This window comes from Pongo pygmaeus, chromosome 4 (genome assembly GCF_028885625.2).
Source record: "Pongo pygmaeus isolate AG05252 chromosome 4, NHGRI_mPonPyg2-v2.0_pri, whole genome shotgun sequence".
NCBI classification, from domain to species: Eukaryota; Metazoa; Chordata; class Mammalia; order Primates; family Hominidae; genus Pongo; species Pongo pygmaeus.
In genome coordinates, this window is record NC_072377.2 from 139,185,489 (window position 1) to 139,206,011 (window position 20,523).

The window sequence follows — 20,523 nt, forward strand, 5'->3', positions numbered from 1 at the left end:
CATAGTGAGTCTCTGTCTCTATAAAAAAAAAAAAAAAAAATTAGGCAGGCATGGTGGCGCATGCCTGTAGTCCCAGCTTCTCAGGAGGCTTAGATGGGAGGATCACTTGAGCCCAGGAGGTCAGAGCTACAGTGAGCCATGATTGTGCCACTGTACTCCAGCTTGGACAACAGAGTAAAGTGCTGTCTCAATCAATCAATCCATAAGTAAGTAAATAAAATTGTAATACAAATATGAAACTAGGCCAGGACATCTTGTGGCAACATTGGGCTGTGAGATGGCCTATTTTTATCCAAGTGACCCAACATATGCTTATACATTAATTTTTTACAAATGTTTTCATTTATTGAGACATCTCTGTATTCCCTCTGTTACTTGCTACTGTTTAGTCCATCTTTTTTTTTTTGTCACCCAGGCTGGAGTGCAATGGTGTGACCTCGGCTCACTGCAGCCTTGACCTCGTGGGTTCAAGTAATCCTCCTGCCTCAGCCCCCCAAGTAGCTAGGACTACAGGCGCATACCATCAAGGCTGGCTACTTTTTGTTTTTTTTATAGGCATGGGGTTTCACCATGTTGCCCAGGCTGGTCTTGAACTCCTGGGCTCAAGCTATCCACCTGCCTTGGCCTCCCAAAGTGCTGGGATTACAGATGTGAGCCACTGCGCTGGCCTTCATTGTGGTTTTGATTTGCATTCCTGTTATGACTAATGATGTTTGTATTTCTCTAATGACTGATGATGTTGAATGTTTTGGCATGTGCTTATTAGCTATCTTCTTTGGAAGTATATTTGAATGTCTATTTAAGTCCTTTGCTTATTTTTTAATTGAGTTATATGTTTTTATTGCTGACTGTAAGAATATATGTTTTACTTTATTTCTTAAAGTATTGCTATATTCGTTGGTAAGACTAATTTTTCCTCCTTTTATTGGAAGGTCCTGTCCAAAATGCATTGCTGTCTTCACAAGAGTCAGTGAGCCAAGGATACAATTTCCAGCTTCCAGGATCCTATCCTCATCCAATACCAGCAAAGACTTTAAATCCAGTCTCTGGACAGTCTAACTATGGTGGTTCTCAGGGATCTGGGCAGACTCTTAATAGACCACCTGTGGCCTCTAATCCAGTGACACCTTCACTTCATAGTGGTCCTGCTCCCCGAATGCCATTACCTGCTTCTCAGAACCCATCTACTACACCAATGCCTTCTGGTAGCTTTCTTCCTGGAGCCAACCTGCCGCCACCTTTGAATTGGCAATATAACTATCCATCCACAGCCTCACAAACAAACCATTGTCCTCGTGCATCATCCCAGCCAACTGTATCTGGAAATACAAGTTTAACCACAAATCATCAATATGTTTCTTCTGGATATCCTTCACTTCAAAATAGCTTCATAAAGTCAGGTAGTATTCTTATAGAAGTGCTTAAAATGTAGAAATGTGAAACTTTTGCTTATTTAGATGTTTGAAATAATACTTGAAACCTGAAAACCATATGGAAAATGTGACTTTTAAAATTATTAGTAGTTTTTTGTTTTTCGGCTTTCCAGCAAAAACCAGAAAGCCTGCTAGACAAATTAAGCAAGCTGTAACACTCATTAGTAGTTTTTTTTTTTCATTCTTTTTTCTTTTTTTTTTTTTTTTTGAGATGGGGTCTTGCTCTGTCACCCAGGCTGGAAAGCAGTGGCACAATCTCAGCTCACTGCAACCTCTGCCTCCCAGGTTCAAGCGATTCTCCTGCCTCAGCCTCCAGAGTAGCTGGGATTATGGGATTACAGGCATGTGCCACTGCACCCAGCTAACTTTTTGTATTTTTAGTAGAGATGGGGTTTCACCATATTGGCCAGGCTGGTCTTGAACTCGCAACCTCAGGTAATCCGCCCACCTCAGCCTCCCAAAGTGCTAGGATTACAAGTGTGAGCCACCACACCTGGCCACATTTATTTTATTTATTTATTTATTATTTATTTATTTTTTTGAGACGGAGTCTCGCTCTGTCGCCCAGGCTGGAGTGCAGTGGCGTGATCTTGGCTCACTGCAAGCTCTGCCTCCCGGGTTCACGCCATTCTCCTGCCTCAGCCTCCCGAGTAGCTGGGACTACAGGTGCCTGCCACCACGCCCGGCTAATTTTTTGTGTTTTTAGTAGAGACGGGGTCTCACCGTGTTAGCCAGAATGGTCTCGATCTCCTGACCTTGTGATCCGCCCGCCTTGGCCTCCCAAAGTGCTGTGATTACAGGCGTGAGCCAGTATTTCTTTGAAAAGCATTTAAAATTCTGTATTGGGATCTGCAGGTTGATACTTCTCAGCAGACAGCCTCAAGTTTATGAACTAGTGTAGGCTTCCAAGTGAAATAGTAATATCAATAGTTACCTTTTTAACCTCATGTATGTTTATATGGCATATACTCCATCAGGCTTGTAAATTGTTAATGGCTGAAACTTTATTTTTCCAAGCCTTTGATCAGACATTGGCCCTGGTGAATGCATTTTGGCCTTGTAAAGATTAAAGCTGCTTCTAGAAACTTAAGTTTCTTTGTGGAAATCTTCTGACCTGCAATTACTAGAGCTAAAATCCTTCATGTTACTTTTGTTCTAATTCATTTGATACCATGAGTGAGCATCAGTCACTTGAAATGAATGAATATGGTGGCAAACATCAATCACTTGAATGCATGAATGTGTGGTCCCAGCTACCTGGGGGGCTGAGGTGGGAGAATTGCTTGAGCTCTGGCAGTTGAGGCTGCAGTGAGCTATGATTGTGCCACTGCACTCCGGCCTAGGTGACAGAGTGAGACTTTGTCTAAAAAAAAATTTAAGTGTTAAAAAAAAATGTTATCTGTATTATTTTCCGGCTCTATCAAACTTTTATATCATTATCTGTTTTTCTGTTTTGCTTTTCATTTTTTAGAGATAGGCCATCTCTCTGTTTCCCAAGCTGGAGTGCAGTGGCGCAATCCTAGCTCACTGTGTCATCAAACTCCTGGGTTCAAGCTATCCTCCTGCCTCACCTCCCTGAGTAGGCGTGCCACAGTGCCTGGCTAATCTTTTGTTGTTTATTTTTTTGTATAGACAGGGTTTTACCCTGTCGCCCAGGGTAGAGTAGGGTAGCACGATCATAGCTCACTTAACAGCAACATAGCTCACTGTAACTGCTGAGCTCAAGCCATCCTGCTGCCTGGATTTCCTAAAGTTCTGGGATTACAGGTATGAGCCACCTAGCCAGGCCTGCATTATCTTGTTTAATCTTCATAACAGTCTCTTACAGATCTAAAGTATAAGACTTGAATAATTTGCCCAAAGCCACAATAAAATAGTTTGGGAAAACAGTTACTTAAAAACTATTTAAGGGCCAGGCGTGGTGGCTCACGCCTATAATCCTAGCACTTTGGGAGTCCAAGGCAGGAGGATCCACTTGAGGCCAGGAGACCAGGAGTTCAAGACTAGCCTGAGCAAAATAGCAAGACCCCATCTCTTTTATTTTAAATAATTTTATTTAAAAATAAATAAATACTAAGAGTAGGTGTAGCTTCTCTTAAAAAGGTACATTATCAATAATCTGAAATTTATTTAGCTATAATAGAAACCCTCAGAGTACCTTGTCTCCACTACAGATTTGGTGAGAGAGATGTAAATAAGTGCTGAGGCTGGGCATGGTGGCTCACGCCTGTAAGCCCAGCACTTTGGGAGGCTGAGTCGGGTGGATCACCTGAGGGCAGGAGTTCGAGACCAGCCTGGCCTACATGGTGAAAACCTCGTGTCTACTAAAAATACAAAAATTAGCCAAGTATAGTGGCACGTGCCTGTAATCCCAGCTACACAGTAGGCTGAGGCAGGAGAAGCGCTTGAAGCTGGGAGGCGGAGGTTGCAGTGAGCTGAGATTGCACCACTACCTCCAGTCTGGGCAACAAAGCAAGACTCCATTTCAAAAAAAAAAAAAAAAAGTGCTGAAACTTATGAAAGAAGGGGAAATAAAAACATATAAACTAATAAAATGAACCTAAAAAGTAACCTTCTTTTTTCTCATTTGAACCTTCAAAGAACCTTCAAATTCCTCATTTTTTTTCTGTTTTTCCAACTCATAACTGAGAGTTGGTACCTGATAGTCTGATATCAAAGCTGTATCTAGGTTATACTAAGTTTTTAGTTCATATATTAAATTTTCCTGAATTTTTTTAATAGGTCACCTTTAAGTATCATTATACTCATTTAGGGGCTGAGAGGACAGGCTCTGAAACTCTAGCTATCAGTGTTGTAAATAAGAATTATTCAACTTGAAAAAATGTTCATTTTATGAAATATATGATTATCTGTTCAAAAATAGTCTTCTAAAAGCTGTGAAAATCTCTATAAGTTTACTTTTATTCATTAAACATTAGGTTGTAGGTTGTTACATCTTTGTGGCCAGATATATTTTACATTCTTGTTCATGCTGAGTTGGCAATGTACCTTGCCCCTTTGTTCCTTTGACTTGTCTATACTGCCATAGATATGTGTGACCACTTCTTTGATAAGGGAGTTACATGGCAATAATCTTTGTCTTCACTTTTGTCAACAAGGCACTGGTAGTGTTGTTAGCGGTTGTAAGGTTCAGTAATAGGCAATTTTTCTTTTTTTCTTGTTTTTTTTTTTTTTTTTTTTTTTTTTTTGAGACAGAGCCTTACTCTCACCCAGGCTAGAGTGCAGTGGCGCAATCTCGGCTCACTGCAACCTCTGCCTCCCAGGTTCAAGCAATTCTTCTGCCTCAGCCTCCCAAGTAGCTGGGATTACAGGCATGCACCACCACACCTTGCTAATTTTTTTTGTATTTTTAGTAGAAACGGGGTTTCACCATATAGGCCAGGCTGGTCCCAAACTCCTGACCTTGTGATCCGCCTGTCTCAGCCTCCCAAAGTGCTGGGATTACAGGCGTGAGCCACTGTGCCCAGCCTAATAGGCAATTTTTCAACTTGATACTGGAGTATTTAACAGTATTGGTGAAACATTTTGAAAAATTTCAGGCTGAGCACGGTGGCTCACGCCTGTAATTCCAGCACTTTGAGAGGCCGAGACAGGTGGATTACGAGGTCAAGAGTTTGAGATCAGCCTCCAGCCTGGCCAATATGGTGAAACCCCGTCTCTACTAAAAATACAAAAATTAGCCAGGCATGGTGGCACGCACTTGTGGACCCAGCTGCTCCCGGAGGCTGAGGCAGGAGAATCGCTTGAACCCAGGAGGCAGAGGTTGCAGTGAGCTGAGATTGAGCCATTGCACTCCAGCCTGGGGGACAAGAGTGAGACTTTGTGTCAGAAAAAAAAAAAAAGTGTTCCTTCTGCCTCGGTCTCCCAAAGTCCTGGGATTATAGACATGAACCACTGCTCCTGGCCCCCCTATTTTTATTTTTATTTATTTATTTATTTATTTTGAGACAGAGTCTCGCTCTTGTTGCCCAGGCTGGAGTGCAGTGACGAGATCTCAGCTCATTGCAATCTCCACCTCCCAGGTTCAAGTGGTTCTCCTGCCTCAGCTTCCCAAGTAGCTGGGATTACAGGTGCCCACCACCACACCTGGCTAATTTTTTGTATCTTTAGTAAGATGGGGTTTCACCATGTTGGCCAGGCTTGTCTTGAACTTCTGACCACAGGTGATCCACTGTGCCTGGCCCAGCCCTCTATTTTTAGGCTTACTCTAAACTTAGTTGATGTTAATGGAACAGACTACGTTGGTAAACAAAATTAACAAAATATTACAAAATTAATAATATTGAAATTTTATTCATGTTAATTTGTACTAGAATATGACACATGGCCTATTGAATCTAATGATCAGTTAATGAAAAATTAATAAACAGGGCTGGCCAGCTACAGTGGCTCACGCCTGTAATCCCAGCACTTTGGGAGGCCAAGACAGGAGGATCACTGGAGCCCCGGAATTCAAGATCAGCCTGGGCAACAAAATGAGACCCCCGTCTCTATTTTATTAAAGTTTAAAATAATAATAATAAAAATAAACAGGGCAATGTATCTACTCTAGAAGTGATTTAATCCAAATTTTATATTTACTCTGCTTTAATAATTGACAGGTAAGAGGCCTGGTAGGGGAGAGTTAGAAATTTGTAAAATATGGTCTGGGCACAGTGGCTCACGCCTATAATCTATCTCAGCACTTTGGGAGGCCAAGGTGGGCGAATCACCTGAAGTCAGGAGTTCGAGACCAGCCTGGCCAACATGGTGAAACCCTGGCTCTACTAAAAATACAAAAAATTTGCCGGGCATGGTTTCATATGCCTATAGTCCCTGCTACTCAGGAGGCTGAGGCAGGGGAATCTCTTGAACCTGGGAGGTAGAGGTTGCAGTGAACTGAGATAGCGCTATTGCACTCCAGCCTGGGTGACAAGAAAGAAAGCAGGAAAGCAGGAAGGCAGGCAGGCAGGCAGGAGAAAAGAAAGAAAGAAAGAAAAAAGGAAGGAAGGGAGGGAGGGAGGGAGAGAAGGAAGAGAGAGAAATTTGTAAAATATGCATGTAGATTGAAAAATTGTAAATTTAGGAAGTTAACATGTTTCTGGTGACTCTTTGGTTATTATAATTTAAATGTAAGTTTGGAAGTTACTCAGCTTTAGTAAAAGGCTGATTTTGGCCATAGTCTTGAGTTCTTAAGTGATGTGTGAAAAACCACTGTTTCCATAGGTTCTTCTGTACCTCCCTTAGTGAATCCACCTCTGCCTACAACTTTTCAACCAGGAGCTCCTCATGGGCCCCCTCCAGCTGGAGGCCCACCCCCAATAAGGGCCCTCATGCCCCAGACATCATCATATAGAGATGTACCCCAGCCCTCACTTAATTCGGCTGTCAACCAAGAAGGTAAGTGAACCAAGAAACAAAGTCAAATCCTCAAGTTTTGACTTAGGGTAGAAAGATGAATATTAGCTGAATTCTGTGCATTAAAATCACATTTTTTCCAGAAAATCTAGTTTTGGTTAGGGATGGGCTACAGAAATTTACAATTTAAAGTTCCTCAGGAATTCCATTGCCATCCGCTGGGCTGTGACTACCATTGGGAAAAAAGCTCTTAGCGTTTTGTTACTTTTTTTGTTGCTATGCAGATTTTTAAAAAATCATGGCTATAAAGTCAGGTGGCTTTTGGGGGTGCATGCAAAAGGAGAATTACTACTTTTCTTGACATGATGTTAGAATGTTAGGAATATCCTTTTAAAATATTGACCCTTTTCATTCAAGATGTATTTTGAGCCAGGCGTGGTGGCTCACGCCTGTAATCCCAGCACTTCGGGAGGCTGAGGCGGGCGGATCACGAGGTCAGGAGATCGAGACCATCCTGGCTAACATGGTGAAACCCCGTCTCTACTAAAAATACAAAAAAATTAGCCGGGCATGGTGGCAGGCGATTGTAGTCCCAGCTACTCTGGAGGCTGAGGCAGGAGAATGGCGTGAACCTGGGAGGCGGAGCTTGCAGTGAGCCGAGATTGCGCCACTGCACTCCAGCCTGGGCAACAGAGCCAGACTCCATCTCAAAAAAAAAAAAAAGATGTATTTTGATTGCCACTATTATCGTAAATGTTAACACATACTTATGAAACTAAATAAAAGTCATTTATACAAGCAGTGGAAAAATACAAGCTTTTGAAATTTGATTTTCCCCTCCCTGGAATCAATGTCAGCTACATGCAGTTTTATATAAGTAAAATATTTTGAAGCATCATCTTGGGATGTAATGGAAATAAGAGTGTTCATTTAAATAAGATATTTTATAAAGTAAGAAATTTGATTTTAGGCTGGGCACAGTGGCTTACCCCTGTAATCTCAGAACTTTGGTAGGCTGAGGCAGGCGGATCACTTGAGGTCAGGAGTTTGAGACCAGCCTGGCCAACATGGTGAAACCCCATCTCTACTAAAAATACAAAAATTAGCCAGGTGTGCTGGCATGTGCCTGTAATCCCAGCTACTTGGGAGGCTGAGGCAGGAGAATTGCTTTTGATTTTAGCAGTAATATAATCGTTGCAGCAAGATGTAGAAAACAGATGAGGGGGTAAAAACATTGCCCATATTATACTACTGAATACAATCAATATTATCATTTTTGTGTTTTCTTCTAGCATTACATTAAGTATTATAAGTAGGGAAAAGAATAATGTTAGCAATGAATAACAAGGCTGTGTGTGGTGGCTCATGCCTTCAATCCTGACACTTTGGGAAGCCGAGGTGGGCAGGTCACCTTAGGTCAGGAGTTTGAGACCAGCCTGGCCAAGGTGGTGAAACCCCATCTCTACTAAAAATACAGAAATTAAGGCCAGGCGTGGTGGCTCACGCCTGTATTCCCAGCACTTTGGGAGGCCGAGGTGGGCGGATCACCTGAGGTCGGGAGTTCCAGACCAGTCTGGCCAACATGGCAAAACCCTGTCTCTACTAAAAATACAAAAATTAGCCGGGCATAGTGGTGGGCACCTGTAATCCCAGCTACTCAGGAGGCTGAGGCAGGAGAATTGCTTGAACTTGGGAGGCGGAGGTTGCAGTGAGCCAAGATGGCACGATTGCACTCCAGCCTGGGTGACAAGAGCAAAACTCCATCACAAAAAAAAACAAACAACAAATTAGCCAGGAGTGGTGGTGGGCACCTGTAATCCCAGCTACTCGGGAGGCTGAGATAGGAGAATTGCTTGAACCCGTAAGGCACTCCAGTGTTGCCCACTGCACTCTAGCCTGGGCAACAGAGCAAGACTCTGTCTCAAAAAAAATAAAAATAATAAAAAATAAAAATACAAAGATTAGCCGGGCGTGGTGGCATGTGCCTGTAATCCCAGCTACTTGGGAGACTGAGGCAGGAGAATTGCTTGAACCCGAGAGGTGGAGGTTGCAGTGAGCCAAGATCACACCACAGTACTCCAGCCTGGGTTACAGAGTAATACTCAGTCTCAAAAAAAAAAAAGAGTGTCAAAATGATGAGGCATTGTCTCATTGGTTGCCACAGTATTACTTTGAAAATCAAGTTACATTAAATATTTAAATAAGAAAATTTTTTTTTTTTTTTTCGAGAGGGAGTTTCACTCTTGTTGCCCAGGCTGGAGTGCAATGGCGCGATCTCGGCTCACCGCAACCTCCGCCTCCTGGGTTCAAGCGATTCTCCTGCCTCAGCTTCCCGAGTAGCTGGGATTACAGGCATGCACCACCCCACCCAGCTAATTTTGTATTTTTAGTAGAGATGGGGTTTCTCCATGTTGGTCAGGCTGGTCTGGAACTCCTGACCTCAGGTGATTCTCCCGCCTCAGCCTCCCAAAGTGCTGGGATTACAGGCATGAGCCACCGTGCCCGGCAGAAAAAAAATTTTATTTATTTATTTTTTTGAGATGGAGTCTCACTCTGTCTCCCAGGCTGGAGTGCAGTGGCGTGATCTTGGCTCACTGCAACCTCTGCTCCCGGCTTCACACCATTCTCCTGCCTCAGCCTCCTGAGTAGCTGGGACTACAGGCGCCTGCCACCACGCCCGGCTAATTTTTTTTGTATTTTTCGTAGAGATGGGGTTTCACTGTGTTAGCCAGGATGGTCTCGATCTCCTGACCTTGTGATCTGCCTGCCTTTCAGCCTCCCAAAGTGCTAGGATTACAGGCATGAGCCACTGCGCCCGGCCCCAGAAAAAAAAAAACTTTTAAGAGATAGAGTTTACTCTGTCACACAGGCTGGAATGCAGAGGTGCAGGAGGCTACAGCTGCAGCCTCCTGGTCTGGAACTACAGGTGTGTACCACCACACCTGGCTAATATTTTATTTTATTTATTTTTGAGACATAAGTCTCACTCTTGCCGAGGCTGGAGTTCTGTTTTCCAGGCTGGAGTGCAGTGGAAGGATCTTGGTCCACTGCAGCTTCCGCCTCCCAGGTTCAAGCGATTCTTGTGCCTCAGTCTCCTGAGTAGCTGAGATTACAGGCATGTGCCACCACAACCGGCTAATTTTTGTATTTTCAGTAGAGGCAGGGTTTTCCCATGTTGCCCAGGCTGGTGTGAACTCCTGAGCTCAAGTGATCTGCCTGCCTTGGCCTCCCAAAGTGCTGGGATTACATGTGTAAGCGTCCACGCCTTGCCTACATTTTTTAACAACTAAAAATAATTCACAATATGCCCAGTGTTTTTGTTTCTCCTAAAAGTTTTATTGTGGTTTTCTGTTACAAATTCATGGCTAAAGTCATGTTGGTCTTGAGAACTGGTTAGAAGTTACTGTCTTTAAACCATTAAATTTATCTGCTTCGTGTTAATACAGCTATTGAAGTTAGCAGTTTTGTACTTAGGTGCTAGAGGTTAATGCTGTTCACTGAATTGTCTTCTATTCCTGAATTAGAGCTCATACTTAGTAGAGGTAACTAGAAATAAATATTTAGTTCTCATAAACAGATGTCCCTGGCATTTGTCTTTAATCCTGTATAATTTTGGGAGAAGAGATATTAAGATTTTAATTCTATTTTAGTGGTTGTCCTCTGGACTTAAAGCAGTTGTTCTAATTCATTTATATCATTTTCAAATTAATTTGGATTCCACTCTCTTTGTTAGATATTTTGAAAATAAGGGCTGGGCACGGTGGCTCATGCCTGTAATCCCAGCACTTTGGGAGGCTGAGGCACGCGGATCACGAGGCCAAGAGTTTGAGACCATCCTGGCCAACATGGTGAAACCCTGTCTCTACTAAAATACAAAACATTAGCCGGGCATGGTGACGGGCGCATGTAGTCCCAGCTACGTGGGAGGCTGAGGCAGGAGAATCCCTTGAACCCAGGAGGTGGAAGTTGCTGTGAGCTGAAATTGCGCCACTGCACTCCAGCCTGGGCAACAGAGTGAGACTCCATCTCAAAAAACAAAAAGAAAAGAAAGTAAGGTCTTTGTTCCTCATAATTTTACTTTCCTTTTTTGTTTGTTTTTTTGAGATGGAGTTTCGCTCTGTCGCCCAGGCTAGAGTGCAGTGGCACGATCTTGGCTCACAGCAACCTCTGCCTCTCAGGTTCAAGCAGTTCCCCGTCTCAGCCTCCCGAGTAGCTGATTACAGGCATGCGCTGATTACAGGCACGCGCCACCACGCCCAGCTAATTTTTTTTGTATTTTTAGTAGAGACGGGGTTTCCCCATGTTGGCCAGGCTGATCTCTAACTCCTGACCTCATGATCCGCCCGCCTTGGCCTCCCAAAGTGCTGGGATTACAGGCGTGAGCCACCGCACCTGGCCTCTTTCTTTAGGTAGTTTTGATTTTGATAATTTTTTTTCATTGTGTACTGCTCCTTAGAGGTTTTTAATGCAGCTCTCAAAACTGCTGAAATCTTTCAGATGGTATATAATTTTATAAACTTCATGAAGAACCATCTTTTGCTAGAAGTTATGTTGCTGGAGTAGGTTTTGAAAAAGCCTTGTTATTTGGGCCTTTGGCTTAGGTACAATGTAAGGTGAAAAAAGACTCCAAAGACTCATGTTTCCTTTCCCTGAAGTTGCAGCTAAATTACTTGAAACTATCGTATATGTAAAAACTTGGATTTTTGGTGTTTTTAATAGGCTGTGGTTTTAAATTATTTGTTGTTTAGAAAATTATCTAAAATTTTGGATATTGGTTCAAATCATACAGAGATTGTTATAATCATTCTAACTAAAATCTTGTTGATGAACTTTCTTCTTAGGTATTACATCAAATACCAATAACGGATCTATGGTGGTCCACAGTAGTTACGATGAGATTGAAGGAGGTGGCTTATTGGGTGAGATGCTATGAAAGTTTTTTTTTAATCTCTTTTTTCTGATTATAGAAATAATATGTGGTAATTGTACAAATATATAGGAAACTAAGAGGGAAACTTCATAATCATGTAGCCATACATACTATTAACTTATTTATTTATTTATTTGGACACAGGGTCTCACTCTCTTGCTCAGGCTGGAGTGCAGTGGTGCGATCATGGCTCACTGCAGCCTTAGTTTCCTGGGCTCAAGCAGTCCTCCCACCTCAGCCTCCTGAGTATCTGGGACTATAGACACATATCACCATGCCCAGCTTTTTGTTTTTGTTTTTGTTTTTTGAGACAGTCTCGCTCTGTTGCTTAGGCTGGAGTGCAGTGGCAAGATCTCGGTTCACAGCAGCCTCTGCCTCCCGGGTTCAAGTGATTCTCCCACTTAAGCCTCCCAGTTAGCTGGTATTAGAGGCACCCGCCACCACACCCTGCTAATTTTTGTATTTTTGGTAGAGACAGGGTTTCACCATGTTGGCCAGGCTGTTCTCTAACTCCTGACCTCAAGTGATCTGCCCGCCTTGGCCTCCCAAAGTGCTGGGATTATAGGCATGAGCCACCATGCCCAGGCCCTGGCTAATTTTTGTATTTTTTGTAGAGGCAGGGTTTCACCATGTTACCCAGGCTGGTCTTGAATTCCTGGGCTCAAGCGATCTGCCCATTTTGCCTCCCAAAGTGCTGGGATAATAGGCGTGTGCCACAACATCTGGCTCTATTATTTAACATTTTTTATTTCTATGCATTAGATTTTTTGTTAAGTTTTTCTTCTGTCAGAATTGGGATCATGGATTTATTATTATTATGTTTTGACTATAGAGTACTTTTAGGTGTTTTTTTTTTTTGAGACAGGGTCTCTGTTACCCAGGCTCAAGTGCAGTAGCACTGTTATAGCTCACTGCAGCCTCCAACTCCTGGGCTCGTGTGATCTTCCACCTCACCCTCCCTGAGTAGCAGGGACTATCGGCATATGGTACCATGCCAGGCTAGTTTTTTTATTTTTGTAGAGATGTGGGGGTGGGTCTCAGTATATTGCCTGGGCTGGTCTCAAACCCTTGGCTTGAAGAGATCCCTCCTGCCTTGGTTCCCCGATTTGCTGGGATTACAGGCGTGAACCACCTCACACGGCCCATTTAGGTTTTTTTTTTTTTTTTTTTTTTTCTGAGATGGATTCTTGCTCTGTCGCCCAGATTGGAGTGCAGTGGTGTGATCTTGGCTCACTGCAACCTCCAACTCCCTGGTTCAAGCGATTCTCCTGCCTCAGCCTCCCGAGTAGCTGGGATTATAGGCACGTGCCACCACACCCAGTTAATTTTTGTATTTTTAGTAGAGATGGGGTTTAACCACGCTGGCCAGGATAGTCTCTATCTCCTGACCTTGTGATCCACCTACCTTGGCCTCCCAAAGTGCTGGGATTACAGGTATGAGCCACCTCGCCCTGCCAGGATGTTTTAATTAAAGTTGTTTTGAATTAAAATTTTAGTCTGAATACAAAATTTAGTACATGATATGAAAGTAAATTAACTATTCTTTTGTTTTGTTGGTTTTGTTTTTGTTTTTGTTTTTGTTTTGAGACAGAGTTTCCCTCCGTCGTCCAGGCTGGAGTGCAGTGGGCACAATCTCGGCTCACCTCCACCTCCTGGATTCAAGCAGTTCTACCATCTCAGCCTCTCAAGTAGCTGGAGCTACAGGCACATGCCACCACACCCGGGTAATTTTTGTACTTTTTAGTAGTGATGGGATTTCACTATGTTGGCCAGGCTGGTCTCGAACCCCTGACCTCAAGTGATCCGCCCACCTCAGCCTCCCAAAGTGCTGGGATTATAGGCATGAGCCACCACACCCAGCCGATATGAAAGTAAATTAACTGTGCAAACTAGTTTTTGTGTCTACTACTATAGTATAAAATATTAACTAGTGTAAATCTATTAAGATTTTTGGCTGGGCACAGTGGCTCATGCCTGTAATCCCAGCACTTCGGGAGGCCAAGGCAGGCAGATCACCTGAGGTCAGGAGTTTGAGACCAGTCTGACCAACATAGTAAAACCCCATCTCTACTAAAAATACAAAAATTAGGTGGTGTGGTGGCACACGCCTGTAGTCCCAGCTACTCGAGAGGCTGAAGCAGGAGAATCACTTGAACCCGGGAGGTAGAGGTTGCAGTGAGCCGAGGTTGTGTCACTGCATTCCAGCCTGGGTGACAGAGTGAGACTCCATCTCGAAAAATAAAATGATAGGTAAAATGAAATAAATAGATTTTAACCATTGCTATTACTTTGTTACTGGTGTTTGTCTTATTTTACAAATTTGATAAATGAAAGTATTAAATTATCCAAAGAATTTTGGACTTATAATACCTATAACTTATTAGATTTATGTGTTGATTTAAAGCATTCTGGGCCAGGCGTGGTGGCTTACGCCTGTAATCCCAGCCTGGACAACATGGTGAAGTCCCGTCTCTACAAAACATACAAAAACATTAGCCAGGCATGATGGCACACACCAGTCATTCCAGCTACTTGGGAGGCTGACACAGGAGGATCACTTGAACCCAGGAGGTTAAGGCTGCAGTGAGGTGTGATTGCACCTCTGCACTGCAGCCTGGGCAATAGTGAGACCCTTTCTCCAAAAAAAATGTTTTTTTTAAATAAATAAATCAAGTATTCTGGAGTATAAAATAGAACTTAAAAGTTACCTTGTTTCTAGCAACACCACAGCTTACTAACAAGAATCCCAAAATGAGCCGAAGTGTTGGATATTCATATCCCTCCTTACCGCCTGGTTATCAGAACACAACACCACCTGGTGCAACTGGAGTACCACCCTCTTCCTTGAATTACCCAAGTGGGCCACAAGCCTTTACTCAGGTAAACTTTTTGGGATTTTCTTTAACCTGTTCCTCCATTTGGTTTAAACTGTATACACATGAAGAAAGTTTTAGGAACATATATTATACATTTTTATAACCAATTAGAATAATAATGGATATTTCATAAAGCCTTTGTCTTTATACATTTTTCCAGAACCAAAAGATTGGCCAAGAAATCTAGATTACACTTTTGTTATTTACAGAGAAATTAACCACTTCCCTACACACTTAATAAAAGTTACTTACTTTAAAATTATGTATCTGTAGACTCCCTTAGGTGCTAATCATTTAACCACAAGCATGAGTGGATTAAGTCTACAACCAGAGGGTCTAAGAGTTGTCAATCTTCTTCAAGAAAGAAACATGCTTCCGTCAACACCTTTGAAGCCTCCGGTTCCAAATTTGCATGAAGACATCCAGAAACTCAACTGTAACCCAGAGTAAGGCTTCAGATGTGACATTATGCACGTTCGAAAAGTTTTCTAGCTTTTTGCAGGGGGCACATCAGGTGTTATGAATAAGCTGTACAAATTATTAATTTATGAAAGTTCTGGATACAGAAGATAGAACTCTTTTACTTGTTTACTTAATAGACATTTGAAAAGTCCTACGTCAAGAAATAGGGATGTAACTCCTGAACTGATTTGATCTTATCAGCTCTAATGAGATTATGATATTCATTATCATTATAGTGGTTACATTCTTTCTTCAAAATCCAAAGTACAGGGATTTGATTCTACATAATCCTTTATTTGCTCTCATTTAAAATTAATTTCATAACAAACATAATACCTTTTCTTCCTAAAAACTTACCATAAGCTTAAATGTATATGATCAATAATTTCTGATAAATTTGGTACCTTTAAATTGTATTTAGAATCTTCAGCAAAACTGAACTTTTAAATAATAGACTTTGCAATTTGGGTCATCACCTAAGTTTAATTTAATTCCAGTGTCAACTAGACTTACAAAACAAAAAATAAGTCATTTGATAGTTTAGACTGTTTTACACACAAGCCAAGAAGAGACTATGTTTTAGTTATAGGATAACCATCCACTCTATTTCTGCATAGGACTTAGATGTAAATATTTAAATGGGATAAAATTTTGAGACTCTATTGAAATATTTCATCTGTAATCTGATCCAGTATTAAAATATATACCTTCTAAATCTTTGTTGTTGTTTTGTTCAAAAATAATCATAGCAGCAACTGATACGTACTTTTACTTTGATATAGGTTATTTCGATGCACGCTGACTAGCATTCCTCAGACGCAGGCCTTACTGAATAAAGCCAAACTTCCTTTGGGGCTGCTGCTTCATCCTTTCAAAGACTTAGTGGTATGTTTCTTTTCTTTTCTTTTTTTTTTTTTGAGACGGAGTCTCCCTCTGTCGCCCAGGCTGGAGTGCAGTGACGCGATCTCAGCTCATTGCAACATCTGCCCTCCATGTTCAAGCGATTTTCCTGCCTCAGCCTCCCTAGTAGCTGGGATTACAGGTGCCTGCCACCGCGCCCGGCTAATTTTTGTATTTTTAGTAGAGAGGGGGTTTCACCATCTTGGCCAGGCTGGTCTTGAACTCCTGACCTCGTGATCCACCTGCCTGGGCCTCCCAAAGTGCTGGGATTACAGGCGTGAGCCACCGCGCCCGGCTCTTTTTTTTTTTTTTTTTTTTTTTCTGAGACTGGGTCTCACTGTCGCCCAGGCTGGAGTGCAGTGGCGAGATCTCGGCTCACCGCAATCTCCGCCTCCCAGGTTCGGGCGATTCTCTTGCCTCAGCTTCCTAAGTAGCTGGCATTACAGGCATCTGCCACCACATCCAGCTAATTTTTGTATTTTTAGTAGAGATGGTGTTTCACCATGTTGGCCAGACTGGTCTCGAACTGACCTCAAGTGATCTGCCCACCTCCCAAAGTGCTGGGATTTATAGGCCTGAGCCACTACACCCGACCTCTTTAGTGAAGGTAAATGTCTTTTGTGCAAAATTATCTTGGTGGTGAAAATTTTCTGCAGTGATGCAAGAATTACATATAGAATTTGTTTGATCTATCTTTAGGAAGTCGATGATTGACAGATTACTTACAGTTCAACCAAAAATTTTATTACTAAACACTTTCAAATACTAGGTAAAGTAGGTATATTGCTGGAAAATTCAAAAAGTACTGAACAGAATAGAGGTACTGAGAGAAACTAAATAAATGAATCATACTATTTTAATAGGTTGTGAATTATTTACCCATTAAAGTACTTTACCCTAGTCTCCCCGTTCTGCCATCCTTGCAGTAAAATTTGTTATTTTAAAAAGTTGTTTTAAGCCAGATATGGTGGCTCATGGCCTGTAATCCCAGCATTTTTGGAGGCCAAGGTGGGAGAATTCCTTGGGTCTAGGAGTTCAAGACCAGCCTAGTCCTGGCTACTCGGGAGGCTAAGGTGGGAGGATCACTTGAGCCCAGGAGGTTGAGGCTGCAGTGAGACATGATTGTACTACTTCACTCCAGCCTGAGTGACAGAGTGAGACCCTGTATCCAAAAAGAAAAGTTATTTCAAAAGAAAAAAGAAACTGATCTACCTTTGTCCTAAAGCTCTGTGGCCACATACTCTTGAGGATTGCTGACTTTCCCAAAACACACCTTCTTTTGGTGATAGGATTTTTTTGGTGGTGATAGAATTTTATTGCCTGCATTGATTTTTTTTTTTTTTTTTTTTTTAAGAAGCAGAGTCTTAACTGAGTTGCCCAGGATTGGGTATGAGATCCTTATCTTAAAAAAAAAAGATAAAGGCCAGGTGCAGTGGCTCATACCTGTAATCCCAGCACTTTGGGAGGCTGAGGCGGGCAGATCACCTGAGGTCAGGAGTTCAAGACCAGCCTGGCCAACGTGGTGAAACTCATCTCTACCAGAAATAGAAAATTTAGCCAAGCATGGTGATGCACACCTATAATCCCAGCTACTGGGGAGGCTGAGGCAAGGGAATCGCTTGAGCCCGGGAGGTGGAGGTTGCAGTGAGCCAAGATCCCACACTGCACTCCAGTATGGGCAATAGAGTGAGACTGTCTCAAAAAAAAAAAAAAAAAAAAGATAAATAAATAAAACCTTTTTTTTTTTAAAGATGAGATGCTATGTCACTTTGTTGTCCAAGGCACTGGCTCTCAGTTAAGTTGATCAGTGTTCACCTGTCTCAGGGTTTCTGGTAAATCAAAACAAATCTCCCCAAATCTGATAGTCTTACAAAGACCCTTCCCATGTATTTACTGTTATTTATTTATTTATTTATTAGAGACCGGGTCTCTCGTTGTCACCCAGGTTAGAGTGCAGTTCCATGATCATAGCTCACTGCAGCCTTGAACTCTTGGGCTCAAGCAGTCCTCCTGCCTCAGCCTCCAGACAGAGTAAGTGGTACTGTAGGCACTGGCCACTATACCCAGCTAAGACTTTAGAACTTTTAATATGTAGGATAAACTTTAACTAGGAGCGTAATTCCAAAGTTTAATTGGTTATTTAAATTAACCTCACCTTACTTTATTACAGTTGAGAACTAAGTAAGCTTCTTAATGTAACATCAACAAACTTTGTAATAGTTTCATTGGTCATATATTTTAGAATGTTGATTTTTTTTTCTTTGCCATTTATGCCAAAAGTACATTGTAAATTTACCATCTTGGTTTTATTTTTTTTTAACTTATTATTTATTTATTTAAAAACTCTTTTTTTTTTTTTTTTGGTAGAGATGGGCTGTTGCTGTGTTGCTCAGGTTGGTCTCTAGCTCCCGGCCTCAAGTGATCCTCCTGCTTTGGCCTTCCAAAGCACTGGGATATTTTTATTTTTATTTATTTATTTTTTTCCAAGATGGAGTCTTGCTCTGTTGCCCAGGCTGGAGTACAGTGGCGTAATCTTGGCTCACTGCAACCTCCGCCTCCCAGGGTTGAAGCAATTCTCCTGCCTCAGCCTCCCGAGTAGCTGGGATTATAGGCACCCGCCACTACGCCTAGCTAATTTTTGTATTTTTAGTAGAGACGAGGTTTTACCACATTGGCCAGGCTGGTCTTGAACTCCTGACCTTGCGTTCCACCCGCCTTGGCCTCCCAAAGTGCTGGGATTACAGGCATGAGCCACCACGCCCAGCCTATTTTTATTTTTAGAATAGAGACAGGGTCTTACTTTCTTGCCCAGGTTGGTCTCAAACTCCTGGCCTCAAGTAATCCTCCTGCCTCGGACTCCCACCAGAGTGCTGGGATTTTAGACATAGGTGTTAGCCACTGTGCCTGGCCTGCTATTTTGGTTTCACAATGTGAGTGTTTAATGAGGAAAAAAATGCTTTTTAAATTTTTATCTTATTTTATTTTTTGAGACTGGGTCTTGCTCTGTTGCCCATATTGTAGTGCAGTGGCTCAATCATGGCTCACTGCAGCCTTGACCTCCCAGGCTCAAGTGATCCTCCCACTTCAACCCAACTCACCACACTGGGCTAATTTTTTAAATCTTTAGAGGGTCATGTTTCACTATGTTGCCCAGGCCGGTCTCAAACTTCTGGCCTCAAGCAATCCTTCTGCCTTGGCCCCCAAAGTGCTGGAATTACACATGTGAGCCACTGTCCCCAGCCAATAATTTTTTTTTTAAGACAACTTTTAATGAGAATGGTCTTGGAGCAAAATAGTAGGGTTTAAAATTAATACATTTCAACTACATGGTTTTTGTGTATGGCAGTTTAGATACATCTTGTACTCTAGGTTTTCTCTAAAATGATAATATCCCAACAGTTATTTAGACAGGTTGGATTCATGCTTATGTTTTCAACATGACGATTATTGCCTTTAAAAATTTAATTGGTTTTTTTTTTTCAGCAATTGCCTGTGGTTACCTCCAGTACAATTGTGAGATGCCGTTCATGCAGGACGTACATCAATCCTTTTGTCAGCTTTCTTGATCAAAGGAGATGGAAGTGTAACTTATGTTATCGAGTCAATGATGGTATGGGATGCTTTTTTGAAACATTTAAACATTTCTACTTGAATTGTAGGGAAATCAGATGATACAAATGCACAGTTAAAAAAAAAACCCTTTTATTTACCTGTAGTCAGTCCTTCCACTCAGAGAAAACTACGGGTGACTTTTTTCTGTGCATTTATATTTATAAATAAATTTAATTATTTTTTAAGCAAAAAATAATGATAGTATTACATGGATATCCCATTTTTACATTGTATTGGGTATATAATAAGTGGTATATTTCATGGTATTACTTAAGCCAGGAATTTAAGAAACATTTTTATTTAGAAATTGTCCCACGCCTTTTCTCTAGGGTGAAAGAAAATAAGTCCACAGAATAGCTGCCTAATTAATTCACTGCTGAATGAAGGGAGGTAGGCAGTGCTAGAAGGTTAGTTGAATGTAGTTTTCTCAGTAATTGAGGAGGAGGAGATTTCTCTCAGTAACTATGTCACCGTTTTTATTTGAGGACTATAATGTAATCAACAGGGTTCTGTTAGATTAGAGAAGGAAGTGCGTATGCCAGTATCCACAGTGTCTGTTTGAAAGATTTGAGAAATAGAGGAATATAAGAGTTTTGTTTTTGTTTGTGTTTTTGAGATGGAGTCTCACTCTGTTGCCCAGGCTTGAGTGCAGTGGCACGATCTTGGCTCACTGCAACCTCCGCCTCCCAGGTTCAAGAGATTCTCCTGCCTCAGCCTCCTGAGTAGCTGGAATTACAGGCATCCACCCCCACGGCCGGCTAATTTTTATATTTTTAGCAGGGGTGGAGTTTCACCGTTTTGGCCAGGCTGGTCTAGAACTCCTGACCTCAAGTGGTCTGCCCTCCTCAGGCTCCCAAAGTGCTGGGATTACAGGCATGAGCCACTGCACCCGGCCAAGAGTTTGTTTTTGTTTGTTTTTGAGACGGAGTCTGGCTCTGTCGCCAGGCTGGAG

General features: G+C 42.1%; 1 protein-coding gene and 1 non-coding gene across 3 annotated transcripts in view; one reads left to right on the forward strand and one right to left on the reverse strand.

The window, feature by feature from the left end:
- SEC24A (SEC24 homolog A, COPII coat complex component) overlaps positions 1–20,523 on the forward strand; it is a 74,833-nt gene that overhangs the window by 11,558 nt on the left and 42,752 nt on the right. For both annotated transcript variants that reach the window (XM_054489007.2, XM_054489008.2), the window contains exons 2-8: positions 933–1,400; positions 6,660–6,833; positions 11,633–11,710; positions 14,441–14,601; positions 14,871–15,043; positions 15,842–15,944; positions 19,443–19,569. In XM_054489007.2, coding sequence (XP_054344982.1) covers positions 933–1,400; positions 6,660–6,833; positions 11,633–11,710; positions 14,441–14,601; positions 14,871–15,043; positions 15,842–15,944; positions 19,443–19,569 — 1,284 coding nt within the window. The remainder of the gene's footprint in view (positions 1–932; positions 1,401–6,659; positions 6,834–11,632; positions 11,711–14,440; positions 14,602–14,870; positions 15,044–15,841; positions 15,945–19,442; positions 19,570–20,523) is intronic.
- On the reverse strand, positions 1,534–1,593 carry LOC129037686 (U7 small nuclear RNA). The gene has a single exon (XR_008502916.1). It is a non-coding gene; the product is annotated as a U7 small nuclear RNA (small nuclear RNA).